Source organism: Gordionus sp. m RMFG-2023, chromosome 1 (genome assembly GCF_954871325.1).
Source record: "Gordionus sp. m RMFG-2023 chromosome 1, tfGorSpeb1-WG-v2, whole genome shotgun sequence".
Lineage (NCBI taxonomy): Eukaryota > Metazoa > Nematomorpha > Gordioida > Chordodea > Parachordodidae > Gordionus > Gordionus sp. m RMFG-2023.
In genome coordinates, this window is record NC_088775.1 from 82,464,265 (window position 1) to 82,479,916 (window position 15,652).

Consider the following 15,652-nt stretch of genomic DNA (forward strand, 5'->3'; position numbering starts at 1 on the left):
GAAAAAGAGAATGTTCTCTCATTAGTTTACTATTGGGAAGAGTTGCTAAAACCTTTTTAATACATTAGGAATATAATCTAAAATGTGTTTGAAATAATGCAGAGCATCCATAGCATTTTTTGGGACTGTATCAACCATAGTTAATCTTATAAACATAGTTATTCAGTTAATAAGGCATCATAAGATACTTTAACATCTTCATGATAAAAATCCAACAAATATTTTTTTTCTATCACCATCTGAAAAAGGTTGGAAAGGCTTTTATGAAAATAATATTTGCAGATTGGTAAGTGCTGCATAATGAATTAAAAACCATTCATTTATTTGGTTTAATTTGTATCTAAGATATACTCTTCTACTGATCCTATATTAATGTTTTAACTATGAGCTTGCCTTGCTGCAAGTCGAGTGAGACAAATATTAAACACGTAGAGCTCTGCTTTTGACTTAATAACATATAAAATATGAAATTCTTCATAAACATTAGCCCTAATTTCCTTGAAATCTAATAAAATGCTCTCCGCTATTCTCATCTTCTTAATCAAGTCATCATGTTTTTGAAAAGTAATACATAAAATAAATTTATTAGAAAAGTAAAAATAACATGTGATCAAATTATTAACGAAATTAAAATGAGAAAGAAAGAAAGAAAGAATGAGAAAAAAAATTTGGAATAAGCATTGAATCCAATAATTTTCTTGCTTCTAAGGAAAAATTTCTTTCAGGCCATTGTGATATGTCAGTAATAGCAAATAATCGGCTCTTCTAACTCCATAAAAGCTGTTACTGCTTGATGGCGGAGACTCTATCTCGTAGGACAAGGTTGCAATTTCTTTCTCTCTGTTGGACAATTTCAGAATAATTATTATTTGACTAGAAATTTAAAAATGGTAGATAAATATTACGCCACTAAAAATTTGAAAATAATAAGATAATATTACGCCGGAGAACTTTAAATCGAAATTAATTGATAAACTTAGTGATGAATGTGATAATAAATGTAATTAAATATATATTTAATATGAGATAGGAATAAATATTAACAAATATAAATTAATATAGTACTGTGTAAATTTAATTCAAAACATTTCCATATTTATTAATTTATTTGAAAATAAAATTATTTGACTTGTAAAAAGTTGTTAAAATAACATATTTATATATTCTTATCAATTTTTACAAGTTAAAATTCTTATTTACAAACGAATTAAAAAATTTTGAAATGTTTTAAATTAAATCTGCACAACACTCTAAACAAAAATATTTTTGAAAAATATATCTGGCCTCTGCATTTTTTGGCTTGGGGGGGGGGATTTGTCCCCCTGCTGCGTACGCCAATGAGCTCCTCAAAATTTTCTGAAAATATGCAAGATGTGTTTCAAATAAGTTGGGAATTTTCTACTTAGTACATATATAACGAGGGCTCTGATGGATTTATAGCATGATTGGAAAAAATTAATTACAATTGACTAGACCCCATTGATTAAACATAATTCTGCATAAATAACATATATTTACCGGGAAAGCGTATTTTAGTCAAATAATTTTCTTTTGGTAATTAAAATTTTTTTAAAAAAAAATGAATACTACTATTTTCTGAATTTCCTCGAAGAGCTACTGCATTAAAAATACTATACTGAGAGCTCGAATTTAAGTGAAATTTTTTCTCGATAATTAAATATAATTTTTAAATAAATAAATATTACCATTTTCTAAATCTTCTCGAAGAGCTAAACACGATTTTGCATTCATTTTTATAAATAGTGTATATTTACCGAGAGCGCGAAGTAGCGTATATTTTAGTCTAAAATTTTTTTTAAAAAGAATTAATACTACCAATTTCTGAATCTAAAAATAGGGTAAATTTACCGACAGCACATAATTTAGTCTAAAAAAATTTTTCAAAAGCCAATTAAGTTAGAAAATATTTTAAAATTTAATATTAACATTTTCTGATCCTTTTAATGAGCTATATAGTTGTTAAAGCTCCTTTTTAAAAGTGGCTAGCTCCTGCTCCTATTTTCTCAAAAAGAGCTAGCTTCCGCTAAAAGTAATGAAGGGCACATCCATACCTGCTCCTTTGAATTTTTTTAAGAAAGTACACTAAACAAAATCATATTCTTTATCAAAAAAGTTTTATTTATATAAAATGATATAGATATATCAAATCATTTATAATCTCTATAGTTGCTTTTAAAAGCAATAAGTTTTCTAAATTTGAATCTAACAAATATCCACGTTCCCCTAAAATCTGTTAAACAGGAACACTAGAGGGAAGCGGGGTATTGTATTTTATAAAAATATTTTCAATTTATCAAAAATACTAATTTTTTCATTATTTAAAAATATTTGTCAATATATTATCTTCCTGATGATCAATTACGTTTGAATCCAAAAAAATATTCCAAATAATTATAGGGTTTCTGGGGTTTTCTTAGAAAATCAATTAATTTGTATTTTAGTTCCATATTTTGTGCATTTTTACCCATTCCCAATTTAATTTGAATGCAGGATGGATAATAGCCGCAATAATATTTTCATTTTTAGAAACATTTGAAAATCTATAGATAATTTATTTTTTATTTCAATTTATTCTTCTATCAGGTCTGGACCCATAATTTCAAAAACTATTTTTTATCATATATCTATAAAATGAATATTAATATGATGTACAAGATTTTCCAATTTTAACTGATTAGATGAAAAGCCAATATAAAACTCGGCTCAACATTTAAAATTGCATAAATTTAAATAAAATTTCATTTTTATAATTTTAATTAACAAATAAAGATTTATTAATATTTTAAAAATAATTTTATTTATACATTAAATTTAAGAGCGGTGATCCCCCAATCCGGCCTTAAAAGGAGCTAGTATCCGCTCGCGATTTTTAAAAGTATGGGCGCTCCAGAAGCGCCGCTCCTTAACAACGCTGGTTATATCTGATTCTGCGTTCATGTAAAAATTTAAATATCATTGTCACCATTTTTTTTTTAAATTAAAAAAAAACATTTTCTAAATCATCTTAATACGTATATTAACATTATTTTACGCTTTGATAGAGGGGTAAGTCATGCCCGGCAAAAACCTCACAAATTACCGAATAAAAGGAAAGATAATTTTTATCAAAAATTTGATAAATCTTTATCGAAACATCTAAAAATAAATTCTGTAATAATTTAAAAAAATAGCTACGTTTTAATTTTTTTTAAAATTTTTTCAAAAAGAAATAAATATGATATATAAATTTTTAAACAATGTTTGGAAATGATGCAAAAAGTTATATTACTGCGCACGCGTATGAAGATCTTTTGTATGAAAGAATTAAGTAACCCAATGATTAAAATTTAAACAAGCAAAAAAAAATATATTTGTGTAAATGCAAATTAGTTTATTATATACATTTTTTGTATTTAAGAGTTCCAATATGGCGTCAGATGAAAGATTTTTTAGATATTATTTGATCGATTTTGTTTCTATTTCTAAAATTTATTGTTACTTGGTGAACATGATGATCAAAAGTTGATTCTTTTACAATAAGAAATTAATTTATAGATTTGATTTGTCTTGAGGTCATAATCTTGATTATCTACAATTGATAAAAGCATTAAAAATAATGCTGTAAATGATTTGTGGATATATCTTTAAAAAATTTAACTCCTTATATTTTGCGCGTAATCAAATTAATCTGTAAAAAAATTAGTTTAATATTTTAAAAAATTAACAAAATAAACTATCATATGAAAAAATGTAAATAAATATAAAAATTTCAAATTTTAGTCAATATTTTTATTTATTTTTTCTATAATTTGTCACGTGATAATATTGAGCCAATCAAAACATTTTACTTTTTATTTATTAATTTTTATACATTATACAAATAAATAAACAAACAATATGCTTATATGCGTAAAAAAGTTTAACAAAAAAATGAAAAATAAAATATTTTTTTAACTTCGTTCCCTCTCAAAATGATAATATTATTATTTATACAGTTTTGATATCAATATTCCGATGATTAGATATGGATGAATTTAATTGATGTTAACTATGGAGATTTATATTATTCAAAATATATTTACTAGATTTTAAAGTCTTCATTCTACTAAGAAATATCATTCTCCCTAAAAAAGTATTATAAATTTATTTTCTGTTTTATTTAAATAAATTGCTTTGCATCTCTAAATATCATTTTATCTTATACTTTCTCATTTTTATACAATATATTTAGTCTTAAACATAAATCGCCATTTTACTAAATATTGTTTATAAACCTTATCAAATTTATTTTTAACAGATTCAATTTATGATTGTTACACATGCAACCATCCTCATTAATTTCTCAGGATGATGAATGTTCGCCAGTGCATAATGATTGTAAAAATTTAGAAAATACAATTATTCAAAATGGTCAAAATTTTCCCATAAATTATTCATTATGTAATGGACACACTCAAAATAATGATGAAGAATCTAATTATAAGCAATATAATCCTGACTGCAATAAAGATATTAAATCTTGTATTGCGGCCATAACACATAATTATATTTTGCTACCTGGTCAAGATTCCCACCAATTACCATTATTTAATTTATCTGATTTTATAGCAAACAAAATCGAAAAATCATTGCTCCAGAATAATCATACAAATGAACAGGTAACATATAATGATAGTAAAAAATTAGCTCTGGAAAACAATTTTGAGAGTTGCAACTTAAAGAATTTAAATAACACAGAATCTCATACTATAAAGAGTAAGTGTAAACCTAAACATTACAATACATTTTTTTTTAAATTAATAGATAGGACAAGAATTGAAGAAATAAATGTAATGAACTCCAAAATTGTTGAGGTTTTACCAATTAAAAGACAATTACTAAATAATACAAATATTAACAACACCAAATTACCCATTGCTAAGTAATATAAATGATATAAATTAGTAACATAAAATAAAATATAGGTCAACTCCTTTAAATATATTTAATCAAAATTTAAGGCCACCTACAAAAGTAATTGCAAAAACTATTTTCCCATCCATATCAAAAAATATAGGAGATGTAATTGAGCATCAGATTCTTAAGACTGAATCATTAGGATCAAATGTCATATCCTCACACTTGGAACATAAAGAAAATCAAATATATAAGACATCATCTCTCAAGTAAATGCCTATTTTTATTATTTTTTTTAAAAAAACTTAAATAGTTTACATTGTTCAGAAAAATTAGATGAATCAATTATTTTGTCAAAAGATAACGAAACAACAAAAAACTTATTGAAATATCAAAACTTATTTTCCCCAATTTCATATCAAAATGAGTGTAAAATTTCAAATAATGATTCTTTTATTAATCACACGAATGATGCAACATCTCAACTATTGTCTCCACAAAGCAACACAATTCACAATAACATGAATAATAGTATTTCTAACAACTTTACTACAGTCCCTATAAATAATTATACCAATAACAAGTTTAATGTTCTCTCTTTTACTCGGAAAAACCTTATGACTTCAACACCAATGCTTCAACCAATATCTCAATTGCAAAATGAACTTAGTCAAAGTTACATGGGTGCAAATTATGTAAATAATGGTGCACGAATACCTTCACCTGGTATCATAGGCTTGAATGCGAAAGAATTTCAACAATTAATACTGCTTAATAGTCACCATCAATTTCAGAGGCACCAACCTGTGCCTCCCACTCATTTTATTAACAATATCATCAACAATAACATTAATAACAATAATTCTACTTCATCGAATATTCATAAAAATAATTTAATAAATTTTGTTAATTTAAATCCTATTCAAACTAACACCATCTCTCCTAACTACTGTCCACTATCACAATTTAGTTCCTTCTTCCCATACAATAATGTTCCTGTTAGCAACAAATGTCAAATAGCCAAAAACAAAACAATAAAAACTACAGCACAATTGAAAAATTTTAACTCAGCGTTTTTAATGCCAGCTGGCAATATAAATATCAATTCTACAAATCGAAACATATCCATGTGGAATACACCCAGCAACACCCAGAATGGGCCTGTTATGATAGGTGCTTCATCAACTATTCTACAACCAAATTTTATATCAAATAAGGCTCAATCTCATATTGAATCATCCCTCACGAATGGTAATAACTGTTCAGTAAAATCAGATGCCAATCACCCATATTTTGACTCCTCAAAATTTTCTTTTATATCAGAGAGTTCAGTACATTCACTGAATAATTCTTCTGGGCAAAATCTACATTTTACTCCTTTAGACAAATGTAAGAAAATTATATATTCTATTATATAAATGTCAGGATTAGGATGATATAGTAAAAATTTAAATTATAATAAAAAATTTCTTACTTAACTATTTTTATCCATTAAATAATTAAAAATATTAACTTTCTTATTCAAAGCCTATTAATTATTGTTGCCATTTTCTTAAAATGGTTTAATTTAGTAAATTTTATATTAAGATTTTTAGCCTAAATAAATATTGCATAATCTCGAGATTTTGCTTATTAATGTCCATATATTTCTGCCATCTATATATAAAATCTCTAGGCTTGTGTAATATTTTTTACTAAAATCTTGGTTACCTTTTTTAAAAAATTGAGCTGTTAATCTTTTATAATTATTTTTTCTTTATTTCCAAAAACTTTGAATGCAGTAAACCCAATTCCATTAATTAAGCCTGTATCCCAAACTTCTACATTATCGTGCATGCATTCATCTCACAAGGCCCTCTCTTTCCACAATAACCAAATGGGGAACAATCCTACAAATTTTGCCTTTTCTCCTTTAGCCCCACGTTTATTACCTTTTGTACCAAATTCTCAAGGATATTCCACTGCTTCTCAAAATTATTCTACTTTACCACATCTCAACTACTCGCATGGCAACAATTTAAATCTGACATCCCATTTGATATTATCTCCCTTGGGGCGGAAAAAGCAACCCAGAAAACAGAATCTAAACTTAGCTGCCTTAAATAAAAGGTCTGGATCTGTTGTCGAAATACATGATTCAGAGGAGAGCCCTCTCATTTTTGACAGGTTTTTTAAAATAAATATATAGTGTACACATATACATTTATATTCTTTTAATAACTAACCGAAGAAGGTTCATCTGTCTTTATTTTTGGGTTAAGGGAGGCACACGCTAAACACTATGAAAAAGAGATTTGTCAACAGGGATTTTTTTTAAAATTTGAAAGTTCAAGGTATCCCCCAAAAAGAAAAAAGATTTAGAAATCCTTGAAATTTAATAATTATTTTCTATAAACTTAGAACCTGAGAGTTGTGTAATTCAATACTGTCATTGTTTTTTGTATTGATTTAAGTATTCTAACAAAGGTTTACAACTGCCCAAGCTGTATCAATAATAGTTTTAACATCATTATTTTACAAGGCATTGTTAACATTAGCAACCTACTGGATAAAACAGAAAATTTTAGAAAATGAATAAACAAAAAATTTTTTTTTAAATAAATCATTATTTTAAAGAATTTTTAAATCTTTTTTTAAATAAATCATAATTATAAAGAATTTAGTACACATATTATCCTATTGAAATAAAGACATTAGATATTTAATAAGTCATATTACTAGTATTAGCTATTTGAAAACAACAACACTGAGACTGTGATCCAAACAAATATGCCTTTCCAATACATAGGTTAAATTGATAGGAAAAAAAGTTATATTTTGTATGAAATATTGATGAAACATAATAATTAAGGACAGCTCTTTACAAATTAATGCACTATATTCTTCTTTTATATGTCAAGTTTTGTGTAATTAACAAAGATTGAATTTTAAACAATTTTTTTTATAAAAAGGACGTTAAATTTGGCAGACATTTTTTTTAGAATTTTTGTAAATATTATATTTAAAAGAGATCAAAATTTTTTATGAAATCTGATTAAAATGTTAGATGTTTGGGAATCTTTTTTAAAAAAATAGCAAATTAACTAAGAATTATTTTTTTTACAATAGACATTTAAAAAAAAACAATTATTGGGAAAAAATTTTGGAAATTTATTTGTCATTTGATTACTGACTATCTCGATTTTGATTTTACTGGTCTGATGTTGCAAAAAATATGAATATCTCTTAATATGTTTAGCTTTTTTAGTGATTAATATTTTTATTCTTCCTCTGAAAGATGACTATTTTGGGTGGGATGCTTCCTCTCCAGGACAAAAACGCGTCCTCTCTTAGGATAGACGTTTCATCGAATTTTCAGTTATACATAAAAGATTCAATTAATACAAATGTATTCTCTCACTTCAATTTTATTTTATATATTTTTTCCCCTCTTGGGAACTTTAGCAACAAAAATTGCTTTGATACCTTATACATTGACGATAACACTGATCACATCGGTAAAAAATCTTTGGCTCGCAACAACTCACAACATAGCGGCAAGTACAATCCGTCTGCTTTCCCCAAAATCGATGATTCGAGGTATAAAAGATTTAAATCTTCTTACGGGGCAGTGAATAGTTCTTTCAACGAGATAACCATGTCCGCAGACTCTAAAGTTATCAAAATGACGGGCAAAAAATATCGTAAAAACTTACTTTCAATGACCTCTTCCGAATCGATCGATAGTTTTAACCTCAAACGTGCCAAGGCCGGTCTTAAATGTTCGGTACATGAAAATATGGATAATTTTATGATGGGCAAAGGAATGAGTGCCCCACCACTAGATTACAAACGCCCCAAGGCCACTAAAAAGATTAAATCGGAATTGTTTAAAATCGAGCCTACATCCCCTGGTATCAAGGCATCGACTCCCGTCGGGAAGGAACGCGTTAAAACAATCAAAAACTCTTATTACAACAGGGTGGTTAAACCCCGTCTGTTGGGAGTAAACGGTAAGGAAAAGGATATGTCAAATGAATCCCCCATCAATCAAAAAAAGAAAAAACGAGGTGAGCTTATCTACCACGAGGGAAAACCACCTCCACCACTAGCTAAAGAAGGTATTTGTTATAAATTATACATTGTGCTTTCCAAATTGGTTAATAATTTTAGTAATATATCTTGGCCACGTAACATTTGATAAAATTAAGTACGAATTCGGCGAGAAGATTGGTTGGTTAAATTTCATTAAGCTAGAGCGAGTCATCACTATAGTATGATTATTTATTACTATATTTTTAGCCGTTTAACTTAATTTTTGGCTGGCTAAAAAATCGGCTAAGCCAAGTTTTTAGCCGAAAACCATCACGTTGGCTTTGGGGTTTTTCTTAAAAAGATAACAGCTCAAATTAATATAAATTAAAATGCCTTAATTTTAACGGATTTTTTCTAGCAACGGCTTTAGATTGAGCCGAATTACTCGACACGTCAATACCTAAATATAGTCATTACATCAAATATCTCTTATGTGAAATAATTGCGAATTTTAATTATTGTTTAATATTATAGAGAAACCTTTGCCCATCCCCGGCATCATGGACTCTTGTTCTTATTACGACAATTATAGATCGGCAAATTTCAACTCTATTCCTTTCAGCCATTATAACAAGAAGGACGATGTACGTTGTAAAGAATCCATCAACGTTAATCTCGGAGCAAATTCAATCGGAACCAATGATATTGCCAACTCGCTTAATGGTCCTGTTAACGTCAGTGACATGAGCGCTCTCGACAAAGCTTTAGTCAACTATTTAGCAACTACAAACAACACATCTTCTGCCTCAATCGGTTTTTTAAAATTTATTTAATCAATTTTATTTTAAATCAAAGCCTCTAACTCCATTAAACAGCTCTATTTAGTCGATTTCAAATTAAGTTTAGCCAAAATAATATTGCACTAAGCTTTTAAATTTCGCTGCTAGATGTCCAAACCTTTTTCTATCTATAATAGAAATCTAGAGACTTGCATAATATTTGTTGGCTAAAATACTTTTAAATCTCGCCGTTTAACTAGCACTAAAAGTATCTAAAATAAAAGATAGTCAATTTTTATAAGAATATTTTTTTTAATACTTTTTTTTGTAAAATTCTTTTTAAAATTAAAATATTTTAGAAAAAAATGAAAAGGAAACTTGTAAAGATGATCCGATTAATTCTCCTTACCCAAATTTCTCATGGAAAATACTGTATCTCGTTTCTCAATTGGACAAAATAGTAAAAACCCATTTTTTTAAAATTTTTTAAAATTAATTTTTCCTAAATTGCAGCTTACCGCCAGCATAAATCATCTCAATTTTTTGAGAACATACAAAGAAGATTTGTACTCCCAAAAAATATCACTCAAAGTATCCTCCTCTTACAACATTTCCAAACCTCGATCAAATTGTACACATAAAAATTCCTCGCCGCTGACTCTAAAAGTCTTCGAAGGAACCAAAAAATGTAATAACGTTTTGAGCGCCAATCAAAGGCTCGATTTTGAATATTTTCAATTTTACATGGATAATCCCTTTGACCCGGACATTCGCTTCTACGAAAAATTACTGGTACACACTTGATTTTTTTTTTAAAAATGGTTAATCGTTTTACCTAATAGGATTGATTGCCTGCAAGCAGGGTTGGGTATGTTTTTTTAAAAATAATACAAATATTAGGCATATACATTTTTTTATAGTATTACCAATACTAACAGAGCTATGTTTGGATCTCATATTTAAAAAAAAATAACTAGGAAATTACAAGGAAAATTAAGTTATAAATATGTAAAATTATATTATACAATAACATTAAAGTAATATTAAGATTTTCTATCTATAATGAGAACACCTATAATATTGAAATGATGTTTCTAACATGTAGAGAATTAGGATTCGAATTTATTATTAGAATATTTATAAATTTATGAGTTGAGACTGATGATAAATTGAAAATTTATTATGTCCTCATCTCCTAACTACAAACTAGAAGAATAAAATAAATAAGGGTATATATATATAACAGTTTTTATATATTATAACCCATCCATCTTATCTAATATAATTACATGGCATCTTAAGAATTTGTAGACTATTCCAGAGACTCCCTAACCCTAACCCTCTATACTCGGTGGAACTTTAATTGATATCTTCTAGTTCTAGACCATCTTCTTTAAAAAAATTTCCTTTTGAATTTCGATTTCAGGTATAAATGCGGCCTTCATTTTAATGAAAATAGGATGTTACAGAAAAAATCATTTAACATCTATAATAAAAAAAATTAATAAAATTTATTATGCATTTATTTTATTATTATTTTTTAAAAATATTTAAAATTCTAATACTTTCTCGATTATTCATATATTTACGATACTGTCCCAACCCTGCCCACAACTTTTTTTTATATTACTATAATTATTTCTTTACCGCAATTCCTTTGTTTATATATGTTAGCTGCAATGTGTTATTTTGAATCATTTTTTGAGCGCTTTTTTAAAAAATTTTTTTTAAAAAAATCTGATTTTTCAGGAAATGTGTTCTAGCATGTTTAGAATACCCTATCATGAATTGTAGATTATTTTGCCGATAACCTTTGATTCATTTTATACTTTATTTAAAATAATATATGGAAAAAGTTAATATTAATTATATTAAGTATAAAAGTTCATAACAAAATTGTCGGAAATTCATAGGATAGTTATTCCAAACATGATGAGATACATTTCCTGTAAAATCAGTCTTTAAAATTTAAAAAAAACACCCTCAAAAAATGATTTATAGTTGTAAAAATAACACATTCGCTAACATATATTTAGTAAGATCCATGACAAATCAACAAAAAAACACGATTTTTAACTCGACCCACTCAGATTTTTTTTATTTTTACAAGAATCTGTATGTTTTATAACTAAGAAAAAAATAATAATTTTAGCCTTCAACTCCAAATAGCGGCGGAGATATGGGGTTCTAAATTTCGAAGAAATGGGGCATTTTGGGTAAAATGCTCTCCCTTTAATTTTAAATATCTTTGTATATAATTGAGCTAGACACGTCATTTAAGTTTCTTTATATATCCTTAGTAGACCTTTAAAGTTATATAATGTTAAATATTGTTAGAAATATTATTATATTAAAAACTGGAAATGATTATAAAATCAAATAGGTATTTTTTTATGAATACTTATAGAATTAATAAATAAATATGCAAAATTAGGTAATACTGTATTTTATAAATTAGTCTATTGAAAATATTCTTAATAAATATTTGATATTAGTCAAATTGTAAATCAAAAGTTATCAAATTATTTGAAGAGGGAAAAGGGGCTATGAGTATTTGATTTAAAATTTTTCTCGTAAAAATATTTACAAAATACAAATCAAGATTTGATTATAATTTTATTTAAGACAAAATATAATTTTATAAAATTTATATATTATAAATTAAATAATTTTCACAATATGAATATAACTTATATTTTATTTTCCATAAAAGATATAAGCACATGAAATTTTTTTGTTCTGGGAATACGTTTAGTCTTTTTTAACCTTGCTTCAAGATATTTTTTCATATTCATGGTCGTTTACTAGCTTGTAATTAATTTCTGTGATATTTTTTTATACAAAAATTAAATAAATCTAAAGTATTTAATATCTGGTTCTCATAAGGATGCTGAAGCTAGCTCTTGTAACCTTTTGGTAACTCCTCCTAAACTCTCGCAAACAATTTTGCCATGGGCTGTTGTGAAAAAATGTCATTCTGCTTTGATTCCGAAATCGAGTTCATGATGGCAAAGATTATGAATTTTTTTTATTTTTATATTGCGCTACTGCGCCTAGGAAATTTTTTTTTTTGATATATTGTGAAATTTTGATTTGAGAAAATTAATCATTTTAGTTTGGAATAAATAAATGGACATGCGTTGTCTTTTAGACATGATGACATCATCACAGATAATATGTTTGTTTCTTATTATTTTTACTATAATACATTATAAAGGGATGGATAGTACTATGGTTTGGAATCTTTGAACGTGATCCTGCACCACAAAAGCATAATTTTCCAAAAATCACATATAATTAAATATATAAACTTGATTAATGTATTGTGAAATTCTGACTGTTGCAAAGATATAAATGAATATGGGATTAACGTATTTAGTTTTTTGAAAAATAAATCCATAAAATTGGATGTCGATTTGCAAAATGTTTCAAGAGTCGTTCGATCAATAGATAACCATTGTTTGAAGTTGTATAATCAATTGCACTATTTATTATCTAATAATATCTTAAACATTTATCTTAGATTGAGGAATTACATTGTCTAAAGTAACAATCAGGAATTACAGGATTAAGAGAGATTGTGCAATACAATCTTGATAATCCGTAATAGGGAATATATCATTATGATTAAATAAATCTTCCTCTTCAACATCAATTAATTTTGATGAATAGTGGATATGCACACGGCATGGGTTTTTGGTCCTCAACTAAGACACAATATTTTGGTTTATTGTCACTTCTCTCCCTTAACCTTTATTGATATAAAATGTTTTTTACCAGGTATTTTACGACTGTTTTCATCGGAATTATAAAGTTTTCAATAGTCCTTGAAAAGCACACTTGAGTAAGTACATTTCTTAGACCTTTATAACGTATATGTTTATCCTAATTGTTCGAATTTTAGGTATGAATTATATATATTACATAAATTTACCATAGTCCCCTGCCCTTATTTAATCTAATCGAATATTTATTGCGAATTTTACATGACTAATGATTAAAAGGCCACATCTCCTAAACCTGAACTCGGCCCAACTTGAAATTGTGCACATTTATATTTTGATCCTCTAGCTATTCATAAATAAATTATCGAAAATAAATACCGATTTGATTTTATGACTTCCGGTTTTTGGAGATTTAAAATTTTTTAACAAAATGATTTATCATTATATGCTTTAAAAATCTACCCTTAGCATTTATAAAGAAATTTAAATGACGCTTCTAGCTCGATTATATCAAAAGATATTTATATTACCCCATATCTCAGCCGTTGTTTGGAGTTAAAATTTGTAGGGGTCAGGTTGAAACTCATGTTAATTTATGGAATTCACAATATATATACACATATTGTATTTATTATATATATATTTTTTTCCTTTAAAAAAAACAGGCTAACCTTCAAAGATCTCAATATTTTGTGAACGAATTACTCGAATCCAAAAAATACCTTATTCATTCCCTAATTACGAGCCACGAAACCTTAGTCAGAGACGGTGTTTCAAATTTATACCATTTCACGAATAATTTTAATAACCTTAACGGTATCACAAAAAATATTTCGTCCCCTACCACTAACCTTCCATCTCCTAATCATTTCTCTTCGCTGATCAAAAAATGGAAAAGATAAAGAAAAATTAAATTTGGAAACGTAGTTTTTAAATGTTCCGTCTTTTCCTTTAAACTCACTCATTGGAATGAGTGGGAATTGTCATGACAGACAGGTTATACATAACATTATTTTAAAAATTAAATAACGTCATCCCATAAAATGAATGGTTATTAATTAGATATTGTTCATGTAAAGGCATATAAAGAAATGTAGTTTTTTTAAAGATATTTTTTTTCTCCCTCTTTTATTCTTATTTATATGTCCCATAATTATTTTTTTAGTATTTTAAAAATGAATTTTTAAAAAACAGAAAGAAAACTCATAATTTATCAGATCTTATTGGAAATACGATGAAAATTATGTAATTTATAAAACATTATAAACCGACTTTATAAAATAATTGTAATTTATTTTAAAAAGTGAGACTACATAATATAAAGTACATACACATTTATACATCTTATAATTCATATATAAATATAATCCTATACAATATTTATAATATTTATTTATATATCATGGTCATTTTTTTTCTATCCAATAAAATTAAAATATTATATAAATAATTTTTGAAGATATTGGAAATTAATTTTTATCACTCCTTATAAAGATATTTAATTTTTTTATTATTATTGAGAGTAAAAGCGTATTGTGCCGCGCTTTTTAAAGTTCTTTCTAGAATTTTTTTATTGGAATAATGTCAGTCATAATCACTCATGTACACCATAAACTAGGATTGTTAAAATGCCTGATTTGGGTCGATTTTTAAAGATGACCCGATTAACTTTGTCCCCAAAATGGATAGGTGGCAAAAAGGTTTGAGGTTTACTTAATATTATTTTGACTAAAATCTTAATTTTAAAAAATAGACCCGAATCGTGTTTTTTAATAACCCTACCATAAACCTATTTTAAGAATATATTCTCATTCAAACCCATTTCAATACCTTAAATTAAAATTAAATAATACATTTGCTTTAATATAATTTTTAACATTTCTTAGCTTTGATTACCAATCTGTACGAAATATATTTTGAATACTATTATGATCAATATCTCATAAATAAGTAATAGTATATATAACCATAGGCCCCACCAGTAATTTGTCTATTCTAAATATTATTTTAAGCTAATAATTTTTGAATTCTAGAAATGGTATTTTTATTTTAAAAAAGTCAATTAAATTTATGGTAGAAAATCTATATACGCCTATGAATAGAATCATCTGATGGACTCTGACCCGTTCGATTTTTCGTCCGTTAAACACAGGATAATTATCCAATAATCTGTAAGGTTTATTTTACTCTAAAATTAACATTAAATAATATATGGATTTGGTGAATATTACCATAAAA

General features: G+C 26.5%; 1 protein-coding gene across 2 annotated transcripts; it reads left to right on the forward strand.

Annotated features, from left to right (window-relative positions):
- Window positions 1–4,004: 4,004 nt before the first annotated feature.
- LOC135922824 (probable cyclin-dependent serine/threonine-protein kinase DDB_G0292550) lies at window positions 4,005–14,680 on the forward strand. 2 transcript variants are annotated; one of them, XM_065457307.1, is made up of 11 exons: window positions 4,005–4,132; window positions 4,298–4,755; window positions 4,804–4,921; window positions 4,965–5,165; window positions 5,210–6,285; window positions 6,678–7,062; window positions 8,341–8,996; window positions 9,445–9,723; window positions 10,049–10,149; window positions 10,203–10,481; window positions 14,080–14,680. In XM_065457307.1, the coding sequence occupies exons 2-11, from the start codon at window positions 4,320–4,322 to the stop codon at window positions 14,314–14,316; spliced, it is 3,768 nt and encodes a 1,255-aa protein (XP_065313379.1). In that variant the 5' UTR covers window positions 4,005–4,132; window positions 4,298–4,319; the 3' UTR covers window positions 14,317–14,680. The 2 variants fall into 2 exon arrangements, with proteins under 2 accessions (XP_065313379.1, XP_065313380.1); XM_065457308.1 differs by having other exon boundaries at window positions 5,001–5,165.
- Window positions 14,681–15,652: the final 972 nt, after the last annotated feature.

Coding starts and splice junctions, on each gene's coding strand:
- LOC135922824 (XM_065457307.1), top strand. CDS start 4,320: ATGCAACCATCCTCATTAATTTCTCAGGATGATGAATGTTCGCCAGTG. Junction 8,997..9,444: donor TCCACCACTAGCTAAAGAAG/GTATTTGTTATA, acceptor TTAATATTATAG/AGAAACCTTTGCCCATCCCC. Junction 9,724..10,048: donor CACATCTTCTGCCTCAATCG/GTTTTTTAAAAT, acceptor AAAATATTTTAG/AAAAAAATGAAAAGGAAACT.